The 27,527-nt window shown below is 46.7% G+C and overlaps 1 protein-coding gene across 2 annotated transcripts in view; it reads left to right on the top strand.

The window, feature by feature from the left end:
* Positions 1-27,281, top strand: part of CCDC93 (coiled-coil domain containing 93) — a 106,861-nt gene extending 79,580 nt beyond the window's left edge. For both annotated transcript variants that reach the window (XM_006066638.4, XM_006066639.4), the window contains 11 exons: positions 6,001-6,074; positions 6,898-6,979; positions 8,136-8,207; positions 9,466-9,519; positions 11,105-11,167; positions 13,922-14,030; positions 16,008-16,090; positions 18,296-18,333; positions 19,970-20,054; positions 22,305-22,418; positions 26,878-27,281. In XM_006066638.4, the coding sequence (XP_006066700.4) occupies positions 6,001-6,074; positions 6,898-6,979; positions 8,136-8,207; positions 9,466-9,519; positions 11,105-11,167; positions 13,922-14,030; positions 16,008-16,090; positions 18,296-18,333; positions 19,970-20,054; positions 22,305-22,418; positions 26,878-26,931 (828 nt within the window). In that variant the 3' untranslated portion in view covers positions 26,932-27,281. The remainder of the gene's footprint in view (positions 1-6,000; positions 6,075-6,897; positions 6,980-8,135; positions 8,208-9,465; positions 9,520-11,104; positions 11,168-13,921; positions 14,031-16,007; positions 16,091-18,295; positions 18,334-19,969; positions 20,055-22,304; positions 22,419-26,877) is intronic.
* The last annotated feature ends 246 nt before the right edge of the window (positions 27,282-27,527 follow it).

Raw genomic sequence — 27,527 nt, 5'->3', positions numbered from 1 at the left:
ACAACAAATGTTAAATGGACTTATATAGTTAAAAAATACAAGGGAAGAAAAAAGATCTACACCATGATCAAGTTGGGTTTACTCCAGGAATGCAAGGATTCTTCAGTATATGCAAATCAGTCAATGTGATGTGTGTGTGTGTGTGTGTGTGTTAGTTGCATAGTCGTGTCTGACTCTTTGCAACCCCATAGACCATAGCCCACCAGGCCCCTCTGTCCATGGGATTGTCCAGGCAAGAACACTGGAGTGAGTTGCCATTTCCTTCCCAAAAGGAACTATAGAAAGAAAGAAAGTGAAGTCGCTCAGTCGTGTCCAGCTCTTTGCGACCCCACGGACTGTAGCCTACCAGGCTCCTCCAACCATGGAATTTTCCAGGCAGGAGTACTGGAGTGGGTTGCCATTTCCTTTTCCACAATCAATGTGATACACTATATTAACAGTTTGAAAGATAGAAACCATATGATAATATCAATAGAGGCAGAAAAACCCTTTGACAAAATTCAGCACCCATTTATGATTAAAACTCTTTAAAAAATGGGCATAGAAGGAACCTACCTCAACATAGTAAAGGCCATATATGATAAGCCTACAGAAAACATTATTCTCAATGGTGAAAAACTGAAAGCATTTCCCCTAAGATCAGGAACAAGACAAGGGTGTCCACTTTCACCACTATTATGCAACATAGTTCTGGAAGTCCTAGCAGCAGTAATCAGAGAGGAAAAAGAAATAAAAGGAATCCAGATTGGAAAAGAAGTAAACCTCTCATTGTTTGCAGATGACATGATACTATATATAGAAAACCCTAAAGATAGTATCAGAAAATTACTAGAGCTAATCAGTGAGTTTAGCAAAGTTGCAGGATACAAAATCAATGCACAGAAATCACTTCCATTTCTATATACTAGCAATGAAAAATCAGAAATTAAGGAGTCCATCCCATTCACCATTGCAACAAAAAGAATAAAGTATCTGGGAATAAACTTATCTAAGGAGACAAAAGAACTGTACACAGAAAATTATAAGACATTAATGAAAAAAATTAAAAATGACATAAATAGATGAAGAGATATTCCATGTTTCTAGGTAGGAAGAATCAATATTGTGAAAATAACATATTACCAAATGCAATCTACAGATTCAGTGCTACCACTATCAAATTACCAAAGGCATTTTTCACAGAACTAGAACAAAAAATTTCACAATTTGTATGGAAACACAAAATATCCCAAATAGCCAAAGCAGTCTTGAGAAAGAAGAATGGAGCTGGAGGAATCAACCTTCCTGAATTCAGATTATACTACAAAGCTACAGTCATCAAGACAGTATGATACTGGCACAGAACAAAAATACAGACCAATGGAACAAGATAGAAAACCCAGAAATAAACCCATGCACCTATGGGTACCTCATTTTTTACAAAGTTGCTCAAGCGTGTCCGACTCATTGTGACCCCATGAACTGCAGCACGCCAGGCCTCCCTGTCCATCACCAACTCCTGGAGTTTACCCAAACTCATGTCCATTGAGTCATTGATTCCATCTAAAGGGAATGGCAAACCACTTAAGTATTCTTGCCTTGAGAACCCTATGAACAGTATGAAAAGGCAAAATGATAGGTTACTGAAAGGAAAAGACTCTGATGCTGGGAGGGATTGGGGGCAGGAGGAGAAGGGGACGGCAGAGGATGAGATGGCTGGATGGCATCACTGACTTGATGGATGTGAGTCTGAGTGAACTTCAGGAGTTGGTGATGGATGGGGAGGCCTGGCGTGCTGCGATTCATGGGGTCGCAAAGAATCGGACACTACGGACACTACTGAGCAACTGAACTGAACTGAACTGAACCATCTCATCCTCTGTTGTCCCCTTCTCCTCCCGCCTTCAATCTTTCCCAACATCAGGGTCTTTTCAAATGAATCAGCTCTTCACATCAGGTGGCCAAAGTTTCAGTTTCAACATCAGTCCTTCCAATGAACACCCAGGACTGATCTCCTTTAGGATGGACTGGTTGGATCTCCTTGTAGTCCAAGGGACTCTCAAGAGTCTTCTACAACACCACAGTTCAAAAGCATCAATTCTTCAGTGCTCAGCTTTCTTTATAGTCCAACTCTTACATCCATACATGACTAATGGAAAAACCATAGCCTTGACTAGATGGCTCTTTGGTGACAAAGTACTGTCTCTGTTTTTAATATGCTGTTTAGGTTGGTCATAACTTTCCTTCCAAGGAGCAAGCATCTTTTAATGTCATGGCCACAATCACCATCTGCAGTGATTTTGGAGTCCCCAAAAATAAAGTCAGGACTTCCTGGTGGCTTAGAGGTTAAAGCATCTGCCTGGAATGCGGGAGACCTGGGTTCAGTCCCTGGGTTGGGAAGATCCCCTGGAGAAGGAAATGGCAACCCACACCAGTACTCTTGCCTGGAGAATCCCATGGAGGGAGGAGCCTGGTAGGCTACAGTCCATGGGGTCGCAAAGAGTCGGACTCAACTGAGCAACTTCACTCAAAAATAAAGTCAGCCACTCTTTCCACTATTTCCTCATCTATTTCCCATGAAGTGATGGGACCAGATGCCATGATCTTAGTTTACTGAATGCTGAGCTTTAGGCCAACTTTTTCACTCTCCTCTTTCACTTTCATCAAGAGGCTCTTTAGTTCTTCGCTTTCTGTCATAAGGGTGGTGTCATCTGCATATCTAAGGTTATCGATATTTCTCCCTGCAATCTTGATTCCATCTTGTGCTTCCTCCAGCCCAGCATTTCTCATGATGTACTTGCATATAAGTTAAATAAGCAGGGTAAGAATATACAGTCTTGATGTACTCCTTTTCCTGTTTGGAACCAGTCTGTTGTTTCATGTCCAGTTCTAACTGTTGCTTCCTGACCTGCGTATAGGTTTCTCAAGAGGCAGGTCAGATGGTCTGGTATTCCCATCTCTTTCAGAATTTTCCACAGTTTATTGTGATCCACACAGTCAAAGGCTTTGGCATAGTCAATAAAGCAGAAATAGATGTTTTTCTGGAACTCTCTTGTGAAACTAGGCCATGCCGTGTGCGGCCACCCAAGACAGACAGGCCATGGTGGAGAGTTCTGACAAAATGTGGTCCACTGGAGAAGGGAATCACAAATCACTTCAGTATTCTTGCCTTGAGAACCCCATGAACAGTATGAAAACCACCATATGACCCTCAATCCCGCTCGTAGGCATATACCCTAAGGAAACCAAAATTGATAAAGACACATGTATTCCATTGTTCACTGCAGCACTGTTTACAATAGCTGGAACATGGAATCCACCTAGATGCCCATCAACAGATGAACGGATAAAGAAGTTGTGGTACATATACACAATGGAATATTACTCATCCACAGAAAGGAACGCATTTGAGTCAGTTCTGATGAAGTGAATGAACCTAGAACCTATTATACAGAGTGAAGTGAGTCAGAAAGAGAAATACTGTATTCTAAAGCATATATACAAATCTAGAATAATGGTACTGAAGAATTTATTCTCAGGGCAGCAGTGGAGAAACAGACATAGAGAATAGACTTATGGACATGGGGAGAGGGAGGAGAGGGTGAGATGTGTGGAAAGAGTAACATGGAAACTTACATTACCATATGTAATATAGATAGCCAATAGGAATCTCCTATATGGCTCAGGAAACTCAAACAGGGGCTCTGTGTCAGTCTAGATAGATGGCATGGGGCAGGAGATGGGAGGGAGGTTCAAAATGGAGGGGATATAGGTATACCTATGGCTCATTCATGTTGAGGTTTGACAGAAAACAGAATTCTGTAAAGCAATTATCCTTCAATAAAAAAATATTTTTTGAATCCTTGCATGTGCTAGAAAGGTGGAAGTTTCAAATTAATAGGAGATACTCTCCCTATCCTCACATGGTAATTGCAGCCAGCATTGCGATGTGCTGGCTGTGCTGTGGGCACATCATTTGTGTTCTCATTGAATCGTCCTGTCAACCCTGGCAGCACACTGTTAATATCCCTGCTGTGCTGCTGGAGAAACGGAGGCAGAAAGGCCGTGCAGATTCCAGTGCTGGAGACCTGGCACCATGACCTCTCAGGGAGCTTACCATCTAGTCAGGCAGTCAAACTAATTCTTATCTAGGAAAATGGGAGGCTGTGCTGAACAATGTAGGAAGAAGCCTGATTTAGTCAAAAAACTGAAGACCAGGACCCTGAATCAGTAATGAGCTCTGCCTTTGGGCCTCAGTTTCCTTATCTGTTCAAGGCAAGGACTGGGCACATGAGCACTCTGAGCCCTTTCCTGCCAGTGCGCCAGGTTTTACCTCTTCAGCAAAACCTAGCGGCACTGGAAAACAGGAAAGACCTGCCTTCTCTGGAATATAGGAAAATAAAGCAGGGTGTAGAAGGTAGAGGATGGATGGCAGCCCTGACGTGTGGGGGAGGCGCTGCAGGCCCCTGCATCAGTGGAGGGCCCCTTCTAGCCAGTGTACTTTCTAATTTCAGCAGTCACAACTTTAATTCCTTATGTGGAGGTTGATTCTTTTTTTATATATGGAGGATCCTCTCTAGCCTAAAGGCATTGACTGTGTCTGAAGTTTTCCTTGATCTACAAACTGTCCCTTCAGATCAGAATTCATTTGTTGAGTTGATACCTTTTTTACAGTTTTATCTTTCTTAAAATACATGATAATTGTTAATGGTGTGCTTATTTGTGATTCTGAAATTTTCTGTTATCAGCTGTGTGGATTCTGTATTCATTTTATGCAGCATGCTCCACATAACTATTTTGGAAGGGGGGCCCTACTGTTTGGTGGGATCAGCCAGTGTAACTGATATTTGGGGTCAGGACACTGTCCCTCCTCCTGAGTCTTGCCAGCTCTCTGGGAGCCGCCTGCCTCTGGGACCCCTGCGCCAGCTCTTGGGTTAAGGGAAGCAGGCTTCACTGCACAGCCCCTGGCTGCTCCTGACGCAGACCCCAGTCCTGCCGCCCAGTTCTTCCCACGCCTGCCAGATCCACACGGTGGTCCTCCACTGGCTGGTCTTACCTGCTACCATCTTTCTTGTCCCCAAGGTGCCCGCTCCTGTCATCAAACAGAATCACCTGAACTTCCCAGGACTTGAAAAAGAAGGACTTGCTGCCACTTGTTCTCAGCTAGAACTCTTGGAAGTTCTTTAACTTTTTTTTTTTTTTTAATAGGTAGCACATTCACATAGTTCAAAATTCAAAAAGTACAAAGGGTGTCCCCCTGTAACCCAAGCAGCTACTCTATCTAGAGGGTAACCAATCACTTGTGAATCTTTTCAGAAAATTTTTGTGCATATACAAATAACGTGTGGGTTCTTTAATGCATGTGTATACAAGATGTATACATGAATACCTTCCTTGATGCACATTGGAGTAATGGTTTTATGTGTTGTCTTCAACTTACAGTAAATGTTAGAGATCATCATAAAAGAACTGTTTATTCTTTTTTAATAGCAGCTTAATAGTCTATTGTATGGTAGATCTACACAGCTTAAAAATTAAAATCTGAGTTTCCTTAAAGTTTGCTTTTTAAAGTCTCCACTGACTTAGAGAAAGAAAATGGAGTTTTTCAAGATAGGAGATTTAACCCTGCCCCTGTGGGTAGCCCCAATAGTGGTATCCTGAGATTGAAACCCAGGTCTGTCTCTCATAGCTGCTGCTTTTATTTACTTCTTCCCGCTGAGAGGCACCTGCTGTCAGCATTTCTTTGGCTTTCCACCCACTTGCTGCTGTGATTTAAAGGTATTGCCAAGGTTTCTTTTACTCACAACCTGTGTCAGGAAGGCTGTGGTTTTGATGTTTCTGTGCTGTCCCTCCAGCCCCATCCTGTTCCCCTTGTCCACCTGTTTTCTCAATGTATGGCCATGTCCAGTGGGCTGGGCCACCTGTCCAGAGAGGGTGCAGGTGTGGGCCAGGAAGGAGAATGGAAGCCCTCGCCTCCAGTCCTGGCAAGTCTCCAGCAACGTGCCTCCTTCTCTCCCATAGCTCAAGGGTCACAGTGAGAAACTGGACAAAGAGCAGACAGCTCTCGAGAAGATAGAGGCCAAAGCTGATCCGAGGTAGGAGATCTCAACACGTGGTATTTATTTTCTCTGTGAGTGTGGCTGGTGGTTGGAGAACGGGGCTGAGGAGCCCAGGTCATGGCTGCTGGCACTGTTCTGCCGGTTACTTCACCGCTGATCCTGATCCGGGGCTGCCTTCTTCCTCTTCCTCCCACTTCCCCCTGGGTCAGGAGCAGCTATGTTTTGTATTTTGTTTTGTCTGTTTTCTCGTTTTTAGAAAGTAAGTAATACGTGCAAGGTTCAAAAAGACATACACTGAAAAGTCTTCTCCCGCCCCTGCCCCCAGCTACCCAGTCCTCCTCCCTTGGAGTCAACCATGGTTACCAGGTTTTAACAGCACTGATCTTACCCTGTCCTTCAAGAATGAAAATGTTCTTTTTTTGCCAAGATGCTGGGTTTGGGGTTTTTTTTTTTTTGATTAATTGTCTTTAGACAATTTAAATTAAATAAAAGCATTTACATTTAAAATTTTAAATGGGAATTAAAATTACGATTCTATCTGTGCTCTGAGTCTTAAGTAGTTGGTATCATTAAAAATATACAGTAATCTCAAAACACATTGATGTTTCTGCAGTTGATATTTTAATTCTATATTCTGTAACATTTGTTTGAATGTGACCCGATGGACTCAGCTTATAGATGAATAATAATGTCTGTTAAATGGTGGTCATTATCATTGGTGGGCAGCCTATTAGACACTCTTGGGAGAGACAAAGGAAATTAAGAAAAAAGTTCCTTTTTTTCTGGGGTCTTGGTTTTAACTGTGATTCATAAAATCATAGTGGTTTGTTGAAAGTCAGTTGTTTTTTGGTCTTTTCAGCATCCTGCAGAACTTGAGAGCCCTTGTAGCCATGAATGAAAATCTGAAAAGTCAGGAACAGGAGTTTAAAGCACATTGTCGAGTAAGTGTTGCTTGGTGTCATCAGATGTTAACAAAGATTCTCATACAATCTCCTGCTTTCCCTCCCCTTGTGCTGCTGTGGGTCCTATCCAGGTGTGATAGGAAGAGGAGGTTCACCAGGCAGGTATGTGGTAGTGTGCAGGAGGAGTAAAGTGCTATGATGTGATCAGAGAACACCAGAAATGACTTGGATGAGTAACTCTGTATGCCAGACCCCAAACTGAGAGCACAGTCTAACAAACAGTGTTTTCTAATTTACAAATGTATTTAAAAGAAAAGTTCTACAAAAGGAGTAGTATCTTATGAAACTAGGGCTGCCCTAAAATCCTAACATGTCTCTGTCACATGGTCCAATAGTGGGAGTGATATGTGCACAGGTGACCATGTGGGAGACAGGAAAAGAGGGCTGAGTTCTGTGAGTCTAGGGGAAGAGAGGCCACTATGGTGTAGGAGCCCTCTAGAAGCTATATCTGACTTAAGCAGATGAGGGTGACAAGTGGAGAAGGGCTGGATGAAGCAGGGCTCCAGGCTGGAAGGTCCCAGGAAAGGTGGAGAAGAGCTGAAAAGGAGAAGGAGGCTTGGGACTGACTCTAAGCCACTCATTCATCCCATGTCCCAGTGATTACTGCGAGTCTCACCTGCCCTTAGGGAAGAAAGACCCCTTCTGACTGAGATACTGCTGCCTCTGCCCTCCTAAGAAGACGTTCCCAGGCTGAAAATCAGAGGCCTGGGGGCCTAGTTCTTTATGGATTTCTTGTCCCCACATAAACTCACAAATGTGAAAATAAGACTCTGCTGCTGCTGCTTCTGCTAAGTCGCCTCAGTCGTGTCCGACTCTGTGCGACCCCATAGACAGCAGCCCAACAGGCTCCCCCGTCCCTGGGATTCTCCAGGCAAGAACACTGGAATGGGTTGCCATTTCCTTCTCCAATGCATGAAAGTGAAAACTGAAAGTGAAGTCGCTCAGTGGTGTCTGACTCTTTGCAACCTCATGGACTGCAGCCTACCAGGCTCCTCCGTCCATGGGATTTTCCAGGCAAGAGTACTGAAGTGGGGTGCCATCACCTTCTCCAAAATAAGACTCTAGATCAAGGTAAATCATTACATCCAGTCATTAGCCTGTCCAGATCTTGTAAATGTTCATATTACTTTTAAAGGAGGAGATGGCACGGCTGCAGCAGGAAATCGAAATCCTGAAGGCTGAGAGGGCGCCAGGCAGAGATGAAAAGGTACGGGCTGTGGAGGGGTGTTCCAGACTGCTGGGGGCTTTGTGACGCCCACCATGAAAGGGTTTCTAGAGGACTCCCCAACAGAGTCTGGCGATGAAAGGGACCAGACTTTTCCTCAGCCTTGTCCTCTGAACACTCATTTCTCAAGTGGTTTTTGTCAATATGTGTCCCTGAACTTTGTCTTCTTTTTGTGGGTTAAAGCAGCTCTGAGTGTGGACAGCAGCAACCCCGGGGCACACGTTAACCGGTTTACAAGCCCGGCTGCCCCTCCCTTAGGGATGGTGGTTTCTAGGAACTCCCTGAGCTCTGGTCCCATTTGTCCCATTTACCTCTCAATTGTGTGCCAGTTTGCTGATTTCATCCTTCACTCCTGCCCCGGGACATGGATGCTGCAGAGAGAAGCTCACTCGAGATGTGAGGTCGGGGCTCTGGTCACCTGTGAGCATACCTGGCTCAGAACACATCCCACTGGCTCTCTGAACAGAGGCCTTGATCTTCCAAGGAACTGGTGTGGACAAGGATGGAAAATAAAGTCTGTTTCTCTCACCAAATGAGACTGTAGGGATCACTGGTTTGTTTTCCCTTCTCATACTCCATTCAAAGCTTCTTTGCTGAGGCTCTCTGTGCTTAGGTCAGGGTATGGCCTCAGACCTCATTGACTGTACCCCCTTGCTTGGGGAAATGGGGAACTTGGGGCTCAGGGAAGGGAGGGGACTGGTCCAAGCAGCCAGGGCCTCCTGCCAGGGCTGGGCGTGGACCTGTATGGACACTGCCCCGCTCATCAGGGAGACAGGCCACAGAGGTGCTGCCTCCCTATCGTGACAGGTTCTGTCACTTCAGCCACAGCCATGAGGACTGGTGCAGCAACAGCAGAGTATGGCTGGGCAGTGGGTGGTGAATTGGGACCACCCCATAGTGGGACCACCCCAACTTTCCAGTTGTTTCCAAGACTGAAACTTTGAGTTCAGCTCAGCCAGCCTCTGGGTTTGTATAGAATTCAGACTTTAAGGGCGGCATTTCTCTCCTTAGCCATCACACCTTGCTAGAGGGATTGACTCGCATTCAGAAACAGAGTTTAGCTTGTTAATGTGACTTATGGACATTGCAGAACAGTTTAAAATCTAGGGCTCATGTACGGGCTGTTCCCTGTTCAGACATGATCAGCAAACTGGCGGCCCACCCTTTCCTACTTCTGGACCCTCAGCTTCTTTCCTCAGAGGTGATGTTTTCTTTTTTTTTTCACTTTTCCTCATTGTAGACCCTCTCTGGGGGAGAGTCACATGGTGCCTTAACCTCTGCGATGACGCACAATGTAAGTACCTGCCCATTCTCAGGACCAGTACTGTCCCCTGTGGGCATGGTGACCAGCTTTGTGTCTTCAATAGCTTCTCACACCGCTTTCCATCATCTTTGTGGCCACCTCCTCGTCTGCGGGCTCTCAGGGCCTGGCTCCATTTTGCACACCTGCCCCTCAGGTGGACCACAGCTTCCCTGTGGACAGCCCTGAGGCCCTGCACCTGGCTCAGGCATTCCATCTCCACCCTGGCCTCTGAGCTGGGAAGGGGAAAGCCCTGTAAGGGCCACACCTGCCAGGCTATTTGAGGGGCGGGCAGTGCGCAGGGAGAGAGCTCTGTCTATGGGCCTGCGTTCCGAGGTCAGGGTGTGTTAAAGGGCCAGCTAGTGAATATTGTCAACCTTTTGGGCCAGCTCCACTCTGGTCCTCAGAGTCAATGTATAAGTGAAAGGACATAGCTATGTTCCAATAAAACTTTATTTATAGAACTAGGCACAGAGGGAGGTTCAGGGGGGAGGGGATATGTGTATACTTGTGGCTGATTCATGTTGAGGTTTGACGGAAAACAAAATTCTGTGGAGCAGTTGTCCTTCAATGAAAAAATTAATAAATTTAAAAAAAACTAGGCACAGGCAAATTTGGCTCAAGGGCTGTTGGATTTAGCTGTTGGGCTGTGGTTTGCCAACCCCTGTTCTGAGTTAAAGGAGTGCTTCCAGGAGAAAGGAACAGAAAAGGAAGAGGAGGAGGAAGGGAAACACAGGAAAGCCTCTACCATTCACCTCCTTTAGGTTCCTCTTCCCTTCGTGCCCTCAGAAGCTCCCAGAGAGGGAACTTCGGGACTCCCACAGTGAAGGCTGTTGGGGTTTGCCTACAGCTGAGCCCTATGGAGGAGCTGATGGGGGTGTGTGTGTGTAAAAACACGGGGAGAGGGGCACCTCTGACGCCTTCGTAGCTTCCTCTAGCACAGTGAGCCATCCAGCCACGTCTCTTACCTCACTGGGTTCAGTGAGGGGCTGGTTTCTGTCTTTTGATACTGTCCAAAAGGCCTTTCTGCAGTGGTGGAAGTGTTCTCGATCTGTGCTCTATCCAATATGGTGGCCACTAGCTGTGTATGGTTGCTGAGCATCTGAAGGTTGGCTAGGACAATTGAGAAATTGAATATTTTTCAATTTTAGATAATATGAATTTAAATAGCCACATGTGCCTGGTGGCATCACATTGGACATTGCAGCTCTAAACAGAAACATAAGCAAGCCAGCATCATCTAACACAGCAACATAGAACTGCAGGCCCTTTAAATATCAGCTATCTCCTCCTCATGGTTTTTTTGTTAAGGGAAGGAAGGGCACATGGATTTGGGGGATCCTTCACTTAACCCTGGATTCAGCCTGGGTCCCAGAAGAAGAAAGAGTTGTTACAGAGTGATGTGAAAGAGTGTCAAGGGTCTCACGGGATGAGGACTCAACCCTGAACTCAGCCATTTCAAAAAAGAAATTTGGAGCCTCACGGTGAAGGAGATATATAAAAACTGTTCAACTTCAAAAGATTTCATCAAAAAAATAAAAATTTGAAGATAATTGTGGGGGTTTTTTTCCAATTTCAGGAAGACCTAGACAGACGGTATAACATGGAGAAAGAGAAACTTTACAAGATCCGTCTACTACAGGTGAGTAAAAGCAAGCTGATAAATCCATCTGACTAGCTTTGCATCTCCTATAGCAGAACAAGAGCATCTCAGTATCTAAGAGCCAGAGAGACTCAGTTATAAGGCTGCTATTTGCTCTTCTGTCTGGAGTGTAACTCTGGATTGAGGTGTTGGTTATAACACCTCACATTGGTCTGTTACTTCACCAGCATCTCACTTGACTTGATCATCACCTTTGCTGGAGAATAGCTGTCAGCCTCATTTTCTGTATGAAGAAATTGACTCAAATCTGTTAAGTATAAGCCACTAGAAAGTGCCAGAGGCAGGATTCAAGGTTCTTGTCAAGTACTTTTCTTCAAAAATTAAGTGCCCATTTTATTTTTTTTTTCTCTTAATTTAATTTAATTTAATTTTTAAATTTTACAATATTGTATTAGTTTAAGTGCCCATTTTAGCTGTTAGTTGATAACCTGGGGTGGTCGGGGGGTATGTTGGGGCGGGGGGGTGAGAAGGCTATCAGATATGGGAAAGTAGGCTTCAGAGTTGGCTTTAAATTCATGTAGAGTCAAAACTGCATTGTAAAATCTCTTCTGTTGCCAGATTCTGGCTCATGGACACTTAAAAGCCAAGAGTTAACTTGTGTTGCACTTTGACCTGGAACTTCTCTCTGCTCTCTGGGAAAGGAATGCCAGGTTCTGGTGGGACTAGCCAAGGGGCTCCAGGCGTCAGTGCTGAAGCCTAGGCCAGGGCTGGCTCAATGAGGGTAAATGGAAGTAAATTGACGGCCGAGAGGCTGAGCAGCTGTATCAATGGAACTTGGGATGGGTTAGAGAAAAAAGCAGAGTCAAAGATGGTGGAGAATTTCCGACTTGGGCATTAGCATGGATCCTTGTGTTATTCATTGAGAAAAAGCCTCAAGGAGAAAGGATAGGGCTGAAGGGAATGGGATGGTGAAGGGAAATGTTCATGAAATCTCTGTGGGGCTTTTAAAGGTTAGGGTACTCCACCAAGTAGGAATAATCTGGGCTGGAGGTCTGGGGGTCAGCGCTGTGTACGTGGTAATCGAGGCTGTGAAGAGGGGAAGAAGGACTCCACCAGTGAGGCTTGAGACCAAGCAGGCAGCTCAAGGCCCAGGGAAAACAGGAGTCTGAGGTCTCCTGGCAGCTGAGCAGAGGGCTCAGTGGAAAGAAGGTTCAGTGTTGCCAGAATTCAAGAGAGCTGGAGGCTGAGAATTGCCACAGGTGCACAGAGAAGGTCTGTGTGACCTTGGCGAGAGTATTTCCAGTGGATGTTTGGAGCAGCCAGCGGCAGTGGGTTGAAGGGGAGGGGAGTCAAGACGTCAGAGCCACTTGAGTACTCGGTTTTGCGGTTTCCTTTTTTCTTTCTTTGTTTTCTGGCTGTCCTGGGTCTTCATGGTGGTGCACGGGCTCTAGTTGCAGTTCAAGGGCTTGGTTGCCCCATGGCTTGCGGGTCTTAGTTCCCCAACCAGGAATCAAAGCCACATCCCTTGTATTGGAAGGTGGATTCTTAAGGACTGGGCCACAGAGAAGTCCCTAATCAGGGTTTAAGGAAGGGCCTTAAAGGGATGAGGGACTTCAGCATATTTAAAATGCCAGTAAAAAGAAACCAGTAGAAAAGGAGAGGTTAAAGATGCAGTGAAAAGAATGAATGATTTTATCTATAGATTCCTGGAGTGGGGGTGGGCAGGGAAGCATAGGCGTCAGAGCCCAAGCACCTATGGGGAATATAGCCTTGGCCAAAAGGAGAAATAGATCTGTCCCTCTACTCTAGCTCAAGCCACAGACCTGATTTTGGTTTGGTCACCAGAGCTGATAGTGGGTTTTACACTGGGAAGGGTTTTGCATGCAAATGAGTTAGAGGTCCCCATCTGCCAATGTGATGAAGTAGCTGGGAGAGGGAGGGACAGGGAGGCTCAGGAGAGGGCAACATTGAGACTGTGAATGTGTCGGGGAGCTGGACAGCCTTCTCCAGTGCTTCCCACAGGAAACTCCCTGCCTCGGAGCCCGAGGTCTCCCCTGCACCCTCACGGCTCTGCCTCCCAGATGCAATCAGGAGAAGTTTGACTAATAGAGCCCAGTTCATTTCATGGGAGGGGGCAAATGCCAGAAAGATGCTTTAGGAGCTTTTCAGGCAGGCTCAGGGATTTGGAAGTTGTATGGAGCAGCAGGGTGGCATCAGTCTCTCGTCATCTGGGAAGCGCTTCTGGTCCCCACCTGGCTCTGGGGAATCAGCTGCTCCAGAGTCCTTGGGGGTCTGGTGGGCTGGCCGGGGGTACCGTCCCATTCAGAATCTTCCTTCTGGACCTGTTAATTTGATGCCTCCTGTGGCTCCAGTTTAGGGGCTTCTCAGGTGATGCTAGTGGTAAAGAACCCGTCTGCCAGTGCAGGAGACTCAGAGATGCGGGTTCGATTCCTGGCTTGGGAAGATCCCCTAGAGGAGGGCATGGCAACCCACTCCAGTAGGCTTGCCTGGAGAATCCCAAGGATAGAGGAGTCTGGGGGGATACAGTCCACAGGGCTGCGAAGAGTGAGACACGCCTGAAGCAGCTTACACGCACGTACACTGATGGCTCCAGTTCACAGCCACGCCTTCTCTCCGTGCTGCCGGGTGGGAGTCAGAGTCGGAGCCAGCTGTGGTGTGTGCCTGCGTTCCAGGGCTGGTTTGCAGGCACAGGGTGAGTGGGGGCAATGTTTTGTGGGAACAGATAAGGCCTTTCATCAAATAGTGTTGTCTCCCCATCTCTTTTGCATCTAGGCTCGAAGAAATCGAGAAATAGCAATTTTGCATCGCAAGATTGATGAAGTGCCCAGCCGAGCCGAGCTAATACAGTATCAGAAGAGATTTATTGAACTCTACCGCCAGAGTAGGTGCATCGACCACGTACTCTCCTGAGGCTGGCCCTGGGAGGGGCAGGGGACGAGGGGCTCTGACCCACTGTCGCGTGGTGTTTCTGTCCATGGAAGCCAGCCCTGAAAAGGGCTTTAGCTCATCATCAGGCCCACTCATTCCACGTAGCCCAGAATCCCAGGCACAACACTGTGGAGCCCTGACTCCCTCTCCCTGGATAGATGGCTTAAGCTGATTGAGCTCTTGGAGTAATGCTTTCAGCCCACCCTCATCCGCATCAGCCATCAGGCTCCACTTTCCAACTTCACATGGAACCTTGTGACCCCAGCATCTCTAGATCAGTCCTCACTCATTGTCCTTCTTCTCTGTGAACCTTCTTCTCATGTGATCCTTGCCTTTAACAGCATCGTGTTCATTCAAGACTGGGTATCCCTCAACCTAAATCAGGGATCACGTCTCATCAGGCTCAGAGTGACCCTCAAAGCTGTCACTACCATTTTCTTCGCAGTGCTTCTGCCATATGTCTTCTTCCTTGTATCATAACCCAGTAACCATTCACTGGTCTGCAGCTGCTTCTCTGAATCCCTCTTATCCACCCATCCAGTTGTATCACTTCTCTCCTGTGACAAACCCTCACAAGCTCCCTAGACTGGAGGAAAGCTCTCTCATTCTATCCAGGATCCTCCCAAGTCTAGGTGGCCTGCCAGGGGGCCTCTTTCCTGCTCTCAGCCCTCTTCCTCCCCAGTCCACACACTGCTGTTCAGCACACCATGAACTTTGCCATCCTAGGCCTTGACTCCTCCTTTTACCTGCACCTGGGACCCTTTCTCCATTCTGTTGGACAAAACCCTTCAAGGACTTCCTCACTTACCCTCATTAAACAGGACCTAGACCATCACCCCTTCCTTAGGCTCCACGCTTGCTTGTCTCCTGGGTACCTCAGACTCGGCAGATACAAGACTTTGCCTCCCTCCCATCTTTCTCCTCACTCACTGTGAGTGCTCTCGAGCCCAGCTAGACCCCCATCTTCTCTGACTCATGCTGCTCTGCCAATTCTGTTTCTGAATAGTATCATGTCTGTTTCTTCTGGAGTCCTGCTGTAGCTGCCTTCTCCTCACTCCTGCCTGAGAGCTCTTTCTCACATAAATTTCATCATTTTACACTCTTGCTTTAAAAGCCTTAATATTTCATAGCTCCCCATAACTGGATGGACAGTCTTCAGAATCCTGATCAGAGTCCTGCCTCGTCTGGGCCAGCTGGGCCTCTGCAGTCCCTGTGTCCCTCACCCCTGTGAGCTGGTCTGCAGGTCTAGGAGGCCAGGGCCCTCAGTTCCCACTTGGGAAACTCCCAGTCTTCTCTAAAGTACACCCAGTTTTCCCTTGAGATGTTGACCTCTCAGCCATCCTTCCTAGTTCTAGCTGGAGCACGGTCCCTACTCAGAGCATATGTGCTTCCTTTTATGTTTTACCCCCCACCCAGATGTTTTAGTCCTCACATTTAATTCAGATGATCAGGGTAGGTGTCAACAATGGCAGTTTCTCAGCAGAAAATAGTTTCTTCCCTAAGTTAAATCTTTCCCCTTAAGCACAGGGTTTATAAAAGTGAGCCGACTGTGGCTCCTGCTCATGAGGAGCCTGGAAAGGGAGGGAGCCACACAGACAGGGAGAGCTGGCGTGGGGCTGCTTCATCCCTGCCCCCTTTCTCCTGGGACCCTCACTTGGAGGAATTCAGAGAAATGCCCCATCCTGCACGCTGGCAGGGCGCTTCCTCTAGCTCCTGTCCTGGCAGGGCTGTCACGGCTGCCACGTGCTGCCAGCCTGCAGCAGCCCCACACACACGGCCTCTGTGCACCATGGATGGGGCTTCCGCGCAAATGAGAGTGAACGCCAGCCCGGCAGGTCCCAGTCCTGCAGCGTCTCAGCAGGGAGAGGGCACTTGGGATCATTGACACATTTTCTCACCCATGTGCTTGCTGATTTCTCTGCATTTACAGTTTCGGCAGTGCACAAAGAAACCAAGCAGTTCTTCACTTTATATAATACCCTGGATGACAAAAAGGTTTATTTGGAAAAAGAGGTAAGAGCCTTTATAGAAAGAAGATAACATAGACGAGTGTGTGTCATGTGCCCAGTGCTGGGTACAAGGTCAGAAAGTGCACGATTCCTCGGGGCTGTCACCGTGTAGAGTAGGCAGCGGTTGTATGGTGCCCTGCAAGAGGCACCATCCTGAAAAGAAACATCCTGGAAGCACAAGAGGTGCATATGGAGAAGGGCCTGGAGTTGGTGAAACTTGAGTTTGAGCTTTAAATGAAGGAAAGAACCAACTAAAGGAAATGGGGAAGGTGGGCCGTCAGAGTTGACCTGGGGAAATGGCTGTTGAGTCGTCAGCGTCAGACAGAGGCATGAACTGAAAGAACTGCTTTCAACTGTACAATCGAGAGCAGGAGTGGCAGGGGTGACCTCAGTGAGCAGCTGCTCCATATTGCTCCAACTCTCACTCAGGTCAGATCTGCTGGTGATTCGGAGCTCCCTCCGTGGAAAGCAGTGGCTCGGGGCGGGTGTGCAGCTGTATTTAGAAACGAGCCGTGGCGTCTTCACAGCTGCAGCATGCAGCACAGTGTGGTGGCAGGGTGGGCGCTCTGGAGTCATTGGGTTTGGGTTTTAGTCTGACCTCCTCACCCTCACCACATATCCTACAGTGATAAGAGAATGAATGAGACAGTGTCTGTGAGGTTCCTAGCACACAGTGATATGTATTAGTTCCTGCCTACCCCTCACCTTGAGGGTGACAGAATCTTTTTTTATTTCGTTATCATCCTACAGCCTGCACTAATTACCACTTTAATAAGAATTCTATTACAGGTGTATCTTTTACCTGGACCCAAATGGAAGCCTCTGTGGCTATTGTTATCTTGACTACCTATTTTTTATTTTTGGGTTTTTTTTTTTAATTGAAGGATAATTACTTTACAATATTGTGTTGGTTTCTGCCATACATCAGCATAGTCAGCCATAGGTGGACATGTGTCCCCTCCTTCTTGACCCTCCCTCCCACCCCCCCCCCACCCCTCTAGGTTGTTCCATAGCCCCAGTTTGAGTTCGCTGTTGACTACCTATTTTTGTCAGTCAAACCAGATCAATCTCTGTCCTCCAAGAGGCACTCCTTGAGGAGGGGTTGGGTTCTGTTTTATCTGTATCCATGGCCTTGCACAGTGATAGACACATAACAAACATTTGATCAGTGTTTGAACAGATGAGTCCATTGGGGGGATTTTCATCAGACTTGGGGGATCGCTCTGCTGCACACCCTGACTTGGGGGTCTTCCCACCTGGTAAGGGGAAGACTTGTCCCCTAACTCAGGGACAGGCCAGCTCCTTGTGAGAAAACCTTAAACCCCATTGACTTCCCTTCATCAGCAGTGTTTAAGGTTATTGCATTCCTTTAGGAGTATGCAGGGTGGTGGCGGCTTTTTAATTCCAAGCCATATTAATGCAGTTAGAACTTTTCATTTGGGTAATTTGTACATTTTATTCCAAATCTATTTATACTTGTGATATTTTAGCTTTCAACATGCCTGTGGAGTCAAGGACAAGAATATCGTCTCCATGTTTCAGAGTGTGAACCTGAGTCCAAGTATAGTAAATGCTTAGTTTTGGGCTCACAAGCAAGGTCAGTGACAGAGCTGGAAAGACAGCCTAGGTTTCTAGACTCCAGACTCAGAGCCCTGCCCTGGACTGTCATCAGGGCAGATAAAGGGTCTTGTGTGCGGGCCATGGCATTTCCATGGGGGAGGGACCTTGAATGGGGCACGTACCCGTGGAGGCTCTCAGAGCTGCCTGGCAGCAGACACATTGGCAGAAACTCTGTGGGAAGGAGTAGGGTGGGCACAGTGTTCTCACCTTCCCTCCCCCACTGCCTCTCCGCTGGGCTGATGGCCCTGAAAATGAAGTTCAGTGTTTGATGAGATCAAAAGGACAGTGGTGCAGCTTCCCCAAGGAGCCCTAATGTTGGCCTAGATGTGTCTCAGCTGGGGTTTAGGTCCCATCACGGAGCCCTCCTCCTATGCTACCAAGGTCATGCTTGTTACAGCTGGAGGCTCTGGGGAAACTGTGAGGCTGAGAACACATTGCTCTTGTCTTTGTGTTACTTTTCACCTGCATGAACAAGGTGTGTTCCTTTCAGAAGCAGTATCCAGAGACAGGCACCAGGCTTTCAGTGGCTGGGGTAGCACGGGCATCTTTCAGCCTTTGTTTATTGTTCTTGTTCTTCCTTCCTCCCCAGATCAGCCTGCTGAACTCCATTCATGAGAACTTCTCACAGTAAGTGCTGTCCATTCTCTTCCAGTCAGTATCCATGTGCCCTACACAGTGTCGGCTCACCTCTGTTTTGCAGCAAGGCTCAGTGCCCAGGCTGGGATTCTTACACTTCCACCCCTGTTGCTGTGTGCAGATGTATCTTGGTTTATGCAGACCTTGAGTTCTTACAAAAACATAATGATGTTACAGAAAATTTTTAAAACACCAAGGAATAGCTTAGGGGGAGAGTTAGCTTTCAAATAATTTGACTATGCCTACCTACTATAATTTCGTTCTAGGTTACTTTTGTCCTACTAAGATTAGATTAATAACATTTGTTTTTGCACACATAGAGATGCTTTAAAATTTAGATAATGAGGGAATTCCCTGGCCTTCCAGTTGTTAGGACTCTGCTCTTTCACCATGGAGGGCCTGGATTCAATCCTTGGTTAGGGAAAAAAGTAAATAAAAAAATAAAATATAGGTAATAACCTATATTTTTTTAAATAGTTTTCAAATTTGGTGGTAGATTTTAAGTCATGTGCATACTCTAAATTACTGTGTTCAAATATAAATATTTTCTTTAAAAACTGAAGAGCAAAGCCCACCTCTACTCAAATCATACCAGCCCTCAAAGATGACCATTCCCTTGTCTGCCATCCAGGCAGCCCCAGGCTAGTTGTCTGTCCAGAAGACTTCCTCTCTTACCAGCATGGACTCGGCTATGACCAGCAGCTAAGATCTTAATGGATTACAAGCTCTGGACTTCAAGTTTCACTTCTAATTGAAAACAAATAGCTCCATTTAATATTCAGATTCAGTTAGGGACTTACAGCCTTGTGACATTTCTAAAAACGATGCCTTCATCTGTATCCCCTGATCATTGAGAGAAGCTGAGGTTGGAGTGTTTTTGTGGAAGTCCTGCTGTCTCTTGGCCCATCCTTTGAAAGATTTCTTCTCATACTTGCATCGTGTGCTCTGATCCTTCTCGTGTCAGTCCCTCTGCGGGACTGGAGGTGAACAGGCATGTTTTAGGTCATCACTTGTTTAGCTGCTGCTCCTGGAAACAGGACTAGGTTTACCAGCCTGGTTTTAGGAAAATCCCAGAAAGTGTCTCCCAATCTTTTTTTTTTAAGCCTTTATTGAATTTGTTATGATATTGCTTCTGTTATTGATGTTCTAGTTTTTTGGCATGGGGGATCTTAGCTCCCCCACCAGGGATCAAACTCAACTCACTGCACTGGAAGGTGAAGTCTTAACCACTGGACAGCCAGTGCCTTGATCGGTGCCTCTAAATCTTCAGATTTTTAAAGACTAAGTGAAATTTATTCCTTAAGCAGTACCTGTCACCATTCAAAAGTTTTTTTAAATTGTTAAGTTCAGTCACATTTTATTTATGAAAGTGCCTATTAGTAAGAAAATTATAGAGAGGATTGGGGGAAAAACAGATTAATATTCATTTATCAGACCAAGCTAATTTTCATGCCTTGCTCACTGTTTAAAATCTCTGGCTGCCTGGGATCATAGGGGCCCCATGGGTCCTTCCTGCCTTGCAGAGGCCTGTCTGCCTCCTGGGGCATTATCTGGACTTAACTCCTCGATTCCTCCCCTTTTCTTGAATCCTGTTTGCTGGTCATACCTCTGCTGGTCTTTCTTTCAGAGCCATGGCCTCCCCTGCTTCCCGGGACCAGTTTTTACGTCAGATGGAACAGATCGTAGAAGGAATTAAGCAAAGTCGAATGAAGGTCAGATTGCCTTTTTTCTATAACCTGACCAGAGTTTTACACTGGTGATGGGAGAAGGCCCTGGGGAAAGCAGGTCTCTTCCAGTTGTCCTGGGGATGTGCTCTCAATTCTGAAGACACATCTTCAGTGTCTCTACAAGGGGTCCCACTAAGGTCTCTGACCCTACAATGGGCAGGCCAGATCCATAGGCTGCCTGCATCAGTTGTTCAGACTCTTAGCAACAGCTCTGTGGATGTAATACCTACTGAGTGTCAAGCACTGTGCTCATCCTCCCAGAAGCCCTCTTAAGTGAGTGTGTTCCCCCCATTTCACAGATGAGGAAGCTGGCTTTCACCAGCAGGCCTTCTCTCTTGCCCAGAATCAAGTCCTCACTGGCTCTCTGGTTCTTGACATTCTGCCATCAGGGATCCATTCCTTACACCTCAAGAGCATTTTAGTCTCTAGGAGTTCCCTATAAAAATGCATGTAATTGTTGAATTCTGCCAAAGTGAGAGGATACTGGGCCTCAGAAGAGAAAATAGGAACTGAAAGGGATGTGGGGGCTCCAGAGATCGCTTTGCAGAGAATCATCCAGGCTAGGGGCAGCGTGAGCATATCTGCACTCTGTGGCTCCTCGCGTGCACACTTTGTCAGGAGAAAAGAAGACTTGCTGATGGTCTGGAAGCCAGACTTGCAGCCATGGGCTCCCACTACCGCAGCAGACAAGTCCTAACTAACACTTCCAATGCCTCTTGCTTTTGGTCCTACTTTAGAAATGTGTCACACACCGGGTCCTCGGGCATGGCAGTGAAACCTTCTGGGGACAAAGGGCATCTCCTTTCACAGTCCTGGGATGGAGTAGTCCAGGGAGCATGGCCAGAATGTAAACACATGAAAGAATTGCTTTAGGACCTGTCCTAAAAATCCACCCCTTCAAACTGCCTGTAATCCCATCTTAGCAGAGAGGAACTGCAGACAAAAGCTTGCCATGTCCCTTTCCCTCTAGCAAAATATTCATCTCCTTATTAAGGATGTCAACAAAATCATGTCAGAAGAGAAAAAAAAAGTGTCACTGGTGACAAGACTATTTTCAGCCACAAAAATGAGGGCAAAGTGAGACAGCAGCTGTCCATGTGTGGGGCCACTTACCCAGGGCAGGGAGACTGTCTTGCGGGAGAGAGTGGAGTCCCTTCTTGATGATCTGGGGTTAGAGGGAGGTGGGGAGCAGAGAACCTGGCCAACCACAGGCCTGTAACAACCCAGCCTCAGTGCAGGGACTTTCCACTCAATATGCTCATCCTCGGGGAGGTAGTCTTGCTCATAGTAAAGAACAAGAGGAAGTTATTCGGCTTTTTTCCCCTCTTTGGCTTCCCTTTCTGTTACTATCTGGAGCATTCCCTGGGAAGGAAATGGGCCTGACACCTTCATTCCCTCCATTCTGCCCTAAGCTTCATGATGAAGGCACCTTGGTTCTTGCCAGTAGAGGAGGCTGCTGCTGTGTCTGTACCCCCACGAGGTGGCTGGGCACCAGGAGGGTGCTCAGGTCCCTGAATGGGGAGGGCTGTCTCCTCTCATGTCTGTGTTGCTGGTGGCTGGCACAGCACCTGACCTGTGGTTGGCACCAAAGAACTCTTTGTTGAATGAGTGAATTCATTGAGTCCAAAAATAGTTCTCATTGAGGGTTCCAGGTAGACTTTGAGTGTTGATTGGCACTGAAATAGATTAAGTCTGTCTGCTCTGCAGAATAGCACTTATTTGAATGGATGTCTTTCGTTGTGTTTGTTTAAAAGAAACAAAAACACAGCCCCCTGTATCTGGGTACCATGATGGGTTCTGCGTAGATAGAGGTGGCAGGGGAGTGTCTGTGCCCCAGAGCACAGGTTCCCCCAGAACCAGCAGGTACAGGGTGTACACAGACCAGACCAGCAGGGAGTGCAAGTGATAGAATAGGTGTCTGTGGCCTGTGGAAAGGTTCCTGAGTAAAGAGGAAACTGCCTACCTGTTTCTTGTGAAATTGTACTCACACAAACACACACACACAAAGAGTTAAATGAAGCAGTTAACGCCCAATGATAGGAGAATTGCTGAACAGATTATAGTTCCTATGCCGTATCATGCAGATAAATAAAAACAACCTCAGAAATGATGCATAGAAGGAAACTACTGGAAGGAAATCCATGAGAAGTTAACAATAGTTTCCTTCTGGACATTGTCAGCTACCCTTGGTCAGAACATGGCTTTTCATCACTGTTTCCCAAAATGTTTCAACAGATGGAGAAGAAGAAACAAGAAAACAAGATGAGAAGAGACCAGCTGAACGACCAGTACTTGGAATTGTTAGAAAAACAGAGGCTGTACTTTAAGACCGTGAAAGAGTTCAAGGAGGTAAGAGGGGGATGGGGCCCTTGAGGCTGGGCAAGATTCTTGTTCAGCACCACGCCCCCAGATGAACCTCTGCAAACCAGAGCGTTTCTTTGGTTTTCCACCGGTCTGAAATGGAAATAGCAAGTGGTCAGTTGACCTGACAGTAAAGTGTGCATCTAAGTAGTTCACGATTGTGTTGTTTTGTGGCCCATCTTGAAGCTCTAACTGAACTTCAGTTCTAAGAAACATCACTTCATTTTCTTGACACTCTGTAGCCACATTAAACTCACAAGTAAAATGGTATTGCAGGGCCACCTGGAAACAGTGTTTGGTATAGATTCAGGTCTAGCATTTCCCTTCCTCCCAATCTTAAGCTGCGAGGAACCTTGAGAAGCCATGTGTGAGGGGAGTGAACTGTGAATGTGACAGGCTTGGGTTCACATCCTGCCACTGGCCTACCATGCACATGGGTAGGGACCAGCTGTGCACGTGTCTGGCACCTGTCACACCCACCCTTTGCCAAATGTTGTTGACCCCTGTCTTTTCTCTTGCACTTGGGCAGGATTACTGTCCATCATTCCAGAAAGGAAAGTGCCCTTTTCTTAAGAGATTTTCCAGAAAGCTGACTTCATTTTGTCACTTGCCAAGATTTCATCAGCTTTATTTTCAGGGCTTCTTTCACCTTTTCTAATATAAATCTGTGTGGTTTTTTCTAATATAAATCTGTGTGGTTTTAGTGAATTTAGAGATTTCTGAAGATACAGGGAAGCTAAAGGTAGTTGTATCCTGGCATGTGGTCAATGGAATAAAAAATCGTCTTTCCATACCAACGTTTTCGCTCTTACATGTTTTCTGTGGCTCTTCGCTCTTCCTTCCTGCCTTCCCCCGTTTTCCTCCTCTGCTGCTTCTTCCTATTATTGTAGAGCCACAACTGTAGGCATTTCAGAATGTCTCATCCTTTCAATAAACGAGTAATAACAAATCAGAAGTAATTCCACCCTTTGCCTTGAGGGGACTGATGTAGCGGGTGTGGTCAGGGAAGGCCCCTCCCCAGTGAGAACTTGGTCTTGGGCAAAGTGACCAGGTGAACTGCTCCGCGTCTGGAAGCCTCTGGTCAGCAGGGGTTGGAGCCAAAGGGCCAGCAAGAGAGCTACAGGTAGTAAACGGGGACCCACCGCTCCCCACCTGAGATCTTTTTCCCAAATAACACACAAAGAGAAAAGGCCCAGAGGAGAAGAATTACACTTAAACGTTGCTTGGACACACCAACACTGCCATTTTGACAGCAGAAACAAAGAGCAAATGAATTGGGAGGGTAAGTATAAGCTGTCAAAGTCAAAGCAAATAAAAGTGAGATGGAAAAGCTCGTTACTACACTGCAGGCTCTTGGAGTGAAGGCTGGGGGTCATCTCTGAAGGAAGCAGTTCCCTCAGATATGTTAAGGTCAAGATTTCCATGTTCCCGCCTCTTTGGCACAGTTACTGTCACTCAGAGACCGAAGGTGGGTCCCTCAGAACCCATAAAGACCCCAGAGCAGACCAGGTGTGCTGGCTTCTGTGTCCTGCAATCCAAAGCAAGATGGAAGAAGGGGAAGGGGAATGGAATATTTGCTGCAGATGGCTACATGTATTTCACTTAAAGGACTCACCTTTTTTAAAAAAAATACGTCTTATTTTTTGATACTACAATTGCCTCTCTTATAAAATGATGGTGACAGTGTGTACTCCCTTTTTTTTTTTAATCATCTTACTTGGTAAAAATTTAAAACCATGAGTTAGCATTCTAAAATCTTAGAAATTTTTTTCAAGCTCCTCTGAGGTAAGTTGGGGCCACCGCAGGTGTTAAGGCTTCCTTGCTGCTCCCTAGCTCCCACTGCATCCTTCCAGTTAGAGTAATTCTGCCATTTTACATGTTGCAGATTCGTGTAAGATCTCATTTGTGGGAGAAAAGCAGTTTGAAAAATCAGATTTTCATCCCAGGATGGAATCTTCTCCCAGAACCTCTGCTCTGCCTCCTCTGCTTGTTTTTCCCGACCTGCTTGTTTTCTTCTCCCCAGTTCTGAATTCTTACCGAATCCTGGTCCCAGCACCATGCTGGGCAGTAAGTATTCTTCATGCAGAGCAGCGTCATCCAGAACATGGTCTTTGGCCACCACTTGGCATGCGTATGTGCTCAGTCAGGTCTGACTCTCTGCAACCCTATGACTGTTGGCTGCCAGGCTCTTGTCCATGGGATTCTCCAGGCAAGAATACTGGAGTGGGTTGCCATTTCCTTCTCCAGGGGATTGTCCCGACCAGGAATCAAACCCGAGTCTCCAGCATATCCTGCATTTCCAGGCAAATTCCTTACCACTGAGCCTCCACAGCTTTCCCTTGACCACCCCAATCATCCCTTTATGGGGTACAGTTGACTCCACATTAATTGAGCTCCTGTGACCCCGTGGGCTCCATGCAGGCACTAGGTCATGCCCTCATCCTGACTCCAACCTCCTCTGGGATCAAGACCCTTTTGAGTAGAGACATTGAGTTATCTCTAAAATTCCATTGACTCGCTTGCCCTGGGAGGGTTTGTTAATAACAAGTCTGCCAGGGAAAAAACATATACTCTGAAAACACCTTAATGGCAGTATTACACCAACTAATCATGTTTCTCAAAGCACAGTTTCTCACAAGTTGCCCAAACTAAGATTTAGGTTCTTGCCTGGCCCTGACAAAGCCAGCCATACATTTTTATGATGCTGAGTTTGGGCACATAATCTCGAGTGAGTGGAGCTCGCAGTGTCTGGCACATAACAGGCCCCATACTTTCTTCTGCAGACGAGAAGCAGATGCGAGGAGAAAGACCTAAAGGACTTTCTCTGTATTTGCTTTGAACTGGCAGACAATATCATTCTGTCATCTCCCGAAAGGCTTCCAGGAGATTGCATGAATTAAGTAGTGCTCACACACCAGGCATGACGGCCTGAAATGTCTTTACCAAAAACTTGAAGCCTCGTCTCAGTGTGGTGTGATGAGAAGAAGGACCCCTGCTGGGGATTTTGCCATAGCAGCAGTTTTGATGCTTCCGAGGTTTTTTGTTTTGGGGTTATTTTTTGATTTTCTTCCTTCATAAGGTTATGTGAATAGCAATTAAAACTTATTTATTCCTTGTTATATTGTTTATCTTTTTCTTATGGAAATTTTCAAAAACACAGAATTAGAGAAAGCAGTCTACCAGTGTAATAGTATGCCTCTCTGCCTGTTGTATTCGTCTTTACTGCTCCCCACTTACGTTTTTTGTTTTTTTTTGGTACTGGAGGCTTTTCCCCCAAGCAGATCTCAATAACTCATTTTAAATAAGAAAACTTCCTTCTCAACTTCTCTAACACAACAAATGTTACTCATCTTCACCTTCTTTCTCTTCCCACCCCCTAGAAGTTATCTCCCCCTCCAAAAACATGTGCTTAAAAAATGTCAGAGTATCTTGCTTCTGGCAGAACAACTCAGCTTCACACCCACCCAGCCCTCCCTAGTTCTGAATGGAAGGCATACAGAAACCCTGAAGATGAACCAGGGTCGCTGCAGCCGAGAGCAAAGGGCCTCCAGAGAAGTGGGAGCATCTGGCCAGGCCCAGGGAGGTGGAAACATCTTTGGGGACTTTGGGGGTCTTGGATGCAGAAAGGGCCAAGGGTGACCAAGTTTTTCTTCCACACTAAGTGGCAGCGTCGTGACTGAAGGTCAACCCCTCGAGGTCCTTCCCCTTCCATGCTCACCTCTCACTGTAAACTGGGCTCCTTGCGGTCCAGGGAGGAAGTGGACATGATGTGCTAGCAGACGAAAGTATCCTGAGCTATCAAGGCCACTGCAAGCGGGGAGGAGGACGCACAGTGAGATGCTGTGGAAGAAGGGGATTCAAAACAACACAGCCATGGCCTGGTACCCTGGATGCCAGACTCTGCACACAGGGGATGAGGCCAGTGACCTCGTCCACATCCTGCAGCACCCTCAGTGATGGGTTTCCTACAGCTCACTTTATGGGAAAGGTGTCCCTCGATATGTTTCTCTCCCTCTCTGCTGTGGGTTTTTCTGTTAAAGCTGAGGGTATTCTTAACCTTCGCTCTTGTGGAGTAAGAGCTCTTCTACATGCTCCATCTGCTGTCTCTTAGGACTCCTTGGGCCGTGGTGTCCAAGACTTTCCCCTTCCTTACTGGAGGCATCCAAGATCAGAGAAGTGTCTGCTTTCTGCTTCTGCCCCTTGGGGATTGAAGTCTTTAGGGATGACAGTGCCTAATCCTCCCCTGTCCTCAGTCTGACAGTCAGTCTTTGTGACTGTCGGGGCCTTGAAGGTCAGCGTGTGTCCAGGAACCTCCCCTACGCTGGTGGCAATGGAAAAGGAGGCCTGTCCACTGATCCACAGGCCTCTCCAGGGACAGGGAAGGATGCAGAGGTGGGCGATAACACGGTCCCCACCTCTCTGCTCTCTCTTCCTGTTTCCCCTGCAGGAAGGCCGCAAGAACGAGATGTTGCTGTCCAAAGTGAAAGCCAAGGCCTCTTGAACATTCCCAGACATCATTGCACGTCACTGATGTCTTCGTCTACACGCCATGTATCAGCTCCGAGATGGTGAAATGGTTCTCGACACTGCAGCAGAGATGTAGGTGTGATGATCTCAACACGGGATATTTCCTTCCTCCTGTTTGCTCACATTTCATCTCCATGGTGGCTGTTGTCCATGGGATCGGACGGTGCAGACGTTGTGGCTTGGATAACACCCATCCTCCAGTGAAGAAATGTGGGCAGTGTTTGTTCTCTGTGTCGATTCTACTTTTATTTCTCCAGTAACATTGCACATATGAAGGTACCTGTATTTGAATGGACTCTGAATAAAGAGGAATTCATTTGTTCAGTAATGGTAATTGAGCAGCTGCTGAGGAGGAAGCACTGGGCAGGGGACACAGACCCTGCACCCAGGCTTCCAGCACGTGGCCCCGGAGCTTGACCACAGGTCCTTTTCTTTTCTTAGTAAACAAGGCTTTTAGCTGAATGACCAGCCCATGTGAATATTGGTCACTTGGGCCTCTCACTTGCTGTGATGCCTTTTGTTCCTGGTCCCTCGGGGGCCGGTCAGCAACCTTAATGGTGTAGCAACTAG

The sequence above is a fragment of the Bubalus bubalis genome, chromosome 2 (assembly GCF_019923935.1).
Source record: "Bubalus bubalis isolate 160015118507 breed Murrah chromosome 2, NDDB_SH_1, whole genome shotgun sequence".
Taxonomy (NCBI): domain Eukaryota; kingdom Metazoa; phylum Chordata; class Mammalia; order Artiodactyla; family Bovidae; genus Bubalus; species Bubalus bubalis.
This window is presented reverse-complemented; position numbering and strand designations above follow the sequence as displayed.